The following is a 2,924-nucleotide window of genomic DNA, read 5'->3' as shown; positions in this document are numbered from 1 at the left end:
TTTTTCCTTACGAAATTTTCTGAACTTCTTCTCCTTCTTCCGCACAAATAAATTCCAGTGTGATTTACAGCCATTAAGTGGTTCGCTGTTCACCGGCGTTTTTGGTACCGATACTCTAGTGAGATAAATCGATACACGCAATGCTTCCTAATCTCACCAAGGTTACACACAAATACAAACACAACAATATTGGAAATTGGGAACAAACACAAAGACTACACTTCACTATTCACAAATGCACATTGCTTCCTAATTTCACCAGCAGAGCCAGTCTTGACTTCTATACTGCCCATTTTCTCCATAGCCTTGGCGAATTCAGCATTGAACTGTTTGAGTGATCCTTGTACTAGCTTGTTGATGTATGACTTTGTTGTCGCACTTGTTGTCAAGGCTGCATCTGATTGGAATAGCCCTTTTCTCTTTAGTAAAAGCTTAAAGTAGCTAAGATCAAAGGTGCTTGAACTGCCAGGATCCATTTCAACAATTGTGGTATTGTCATTGATTGATTTGCATTTCTTCGCCTTAAGATTAGCTGCATATTCGCTGTCTAGAGACGGATCTTGTGTGCCCAAAACTCCGGTAAAATTGTATAAACGTGTTGAAAATGACGAGCAATGAGAAACTCCAATAGTATGTGCACCTAATAACAAATTGTTCATAGTAATAATGATTTTTGTTAAGAAAGACTTATTAAATATATGGAAAAACTTAATATAGAAGAAGTAGAAATATGACCTAATTTAAACGTACCAGACAATAGGACCAAGTCTTTTAGGTCAAGACCCTTGCTTGCAAAAGATGTCTGGAGACTGGAAAAGTGACTAGTTGGAGGAGGAATGTTTGCCAAAGCTTCGGACGCGTTTGATATTCTTCCATCTCTTCTACCAGTTGGAACATTCCAGTAAGGACCTCCCTATCATGCAAAGACATAAAGGGAGGCGATGAGATTAAGAACATATGTCATCTAATTTAGCCCTTTCATACTTACTAGAACTAGTTACTTCGGGTGGATTGAAGTATAACTTCAGCTCTATTTATTGATCTGAGAAAGATACGACATAAGTAAATATGGTCTGACAAGTTGGAAACCAATTAAAAAGTAGGTTCAAGTTTTGTACTTACCGTGACCACGACGGAGTCTCTAGAAACTAAGGCAACAATATCAGCACAAGAGACAATTCCAGGGCATTCAGCTTCAACTGCTTTCTTCACATCATCAATGAATGAGAAGCCTCTCAGTGTTTGATTAGGAATAGCCACCTTTTCAGTTTGGTTTTTCGTGCTCGAAGTGAAATTCAGAAGCACAGATGCATCACAACCCTGTAAAATCCCAAATGAAGATAAAAAAAAAATAATTACACTACTTCAAGAATGATAGTGAAGGGAAGCCTAGGCGCAACTGGTAAAGTTGATGTCACATGACCAGGAGGTCATGGGTTCGAGCCGTGTTGCAGAAATACAGGGTAAGGTTGCGTACAATAGACCCTTGTGGTCCGAACCTTACCCGGACCCCGCACATAGTGGGAGCTTAGTCCACTGGGCTGCCGTTCAAGAATGGCAGTAAATGTTGAGTGAATATAGAGCTTGCATATATGTGAAAAACTTACCCTGACAAAACAATCGTGGAACTGCAGTCTGAGCAAGGCAGCTGCAAGAGATGGAGCATTTGGGATGTGCTTTTGGACATAATCTTGAATTATCTTCTCTGCTTTTGGACAGCTCTTTGCATAAAAGTTGAGCTGTAACTGAGCATGGCTAGAAGTCACTATTCCTAGTAGAATACAGAACAGTAGAAAATTACCCAAATAGCCAAAGTTAGCCATTTTGATTACAAGTTTTTTGCAACTTTGAACTGAAAGAGGTCTCTCTCTTTGTTCGAATTGCTACACACACAGCTAATCCAATTGGATCAGACAGAATTTATAGGCACATTGTTTTAGCTAACTTGCGTTAGTTTGTCATTTTCCATCTTTTTTAGTAGTACATAAAAAATAGATTCGTTATAGACTGTCTCTTTCATTTAGTTAGATTCAAATGTCATGATCATACTAACCAACCTCTCAAATATATTAGACAGTAGACACTTAAACTAAACTAATATCTTTTTCAAAAACTCTGATAATAATCATGGTTCTTAGTACCTGCTGCTGGAGATATAGCCACCTTCATAATGGTGCATGGGAGTCCCAAGTTCTTATGATAATGAGTAGTAATACCTGCTACAATAGTTGACATTTATACAAGTTGATACCTATTCATATTCTTGTCGGGGGCGGAGCTAGAAAACCGAATAAGGGTTCGACCGAACCCAATAGCTTTTGCTGAAACAACATATTTATGTTAAGAAATTCATTATAATTAGAACCCAATTATTAGCACTTGAAATTGTCGTTCTAAAATCTAAAACTCGTAATGTTGAAATTATGGCTTCGCCTCTGATTCTTGTTAAATTAATAGACGGAAAGGTGGCTTGCTTATTTTTTTTTTCGGCGTATTGATAATCGGCTTAATGTATGCATATTTTGATATATACCGCCTCACATTTTGTTCATGTCTCGATGATTTGAGATGTTTAATATGATTATTTGTGCTAAATTTTGGTATTTCTATGTGTAGGGATCATTCGGATGCAATTTGGGACGAAAGGGCGCGAATTGGAGCGAAATTGGGAAAAAAAAAGCAAAAAGTAAAATTTGAGGGCCACAGCCAGCGTGGGGCGCTGGCTGTGGCGCAATTTACAGCAGCCAAAATATTTGAGCGCCATGGCCAGCGCCCCACGCTCACCTGGACGCTCAAGACGGGAAAGTGTCCTATTTCGACTGGGACTCGGTTATTTCGACCCCAAGATGCCCCAACTAATATAAAAGCCAACCTAAACCTATTTTGAAATGGGAGGACGTTTTGAGAGAAAAAACACAAGCACA

The 2,924-nt window shown here is 38.7% G+C and overlaps 1 protein-coding gene across 1 annotated transcript; it reads right to left on the bottom strand.

The window, feature by feature from the left end:
• Positions 1-1,879, bottom strand: LOC107791473 (peroxidase 3-like). Its single transcript, XM_016613557.2, has 4 exons — positions 1,608-1,879; positions 1,123-1,320; positions 751-913; positions 1-640 (listed from the first exon to the last, which is right to left on the bottom strand). Exons 1-4 carry the CDS (start codon positions 1,821-1,823, stop codon positions 216-218), a joined length of 1,002 nt encoding a protein of 333 aa, XP_016469043.2. The 5' UTR covers positions 1,824-1,879; the 3' UTR covers positions 1-215.
• Positions 1,880-2,924: the final 1,045 nt, after the last annotated feature.

The sequence above is a fragment of the Nicotiana tabacum genome, chromosome 2, assembly GCF_000715075.1.
Source record: "Nicotiana tabacum cultivar K326 chromosome 2, ASM71507v2, whole genome shotgun sequence".
Classification (NCBI taxonomy): Eukaryota; Viridiplantae; Streptophyta; class Magnoliopsida; order Solanales; family Solanaceae; genus Nicotiana; species Nicotiana tabacum.
The sequence above is the reverse complement of the archived record's forward strand: the minus strand, read 5'-3'. Positions and strand labels throughout refer to the sequence as shown.

What these genes read in the sequence shown, in the direction of transcription:
- LOC107791473 (XM_016613557.2), bottom strand. Translation starts at nt 1,823, where the DNA reads ATGGCTAACTTTGGCTATTTGGGTAATTTTCTACTGTTCTGTATTCTA. An exon ending in TCCACGATTGTTTTGTCAGG is followed by an intron (nt 1,321 to 1,607) that starts GTAAGTTTTTCA and finishes GGGATTTTACAG; the next exon opens with GGTTGTGATGCATCTGTGCT. An exon ending in GAGACTCCGTCGTGGTCACG is followed by an intron (nt 914 to 1,122) that starts GTAAGTACAAAA and finishes TTTGCATGATAG; the next exon opens with GGAGGTCCTTACTGGAATGT.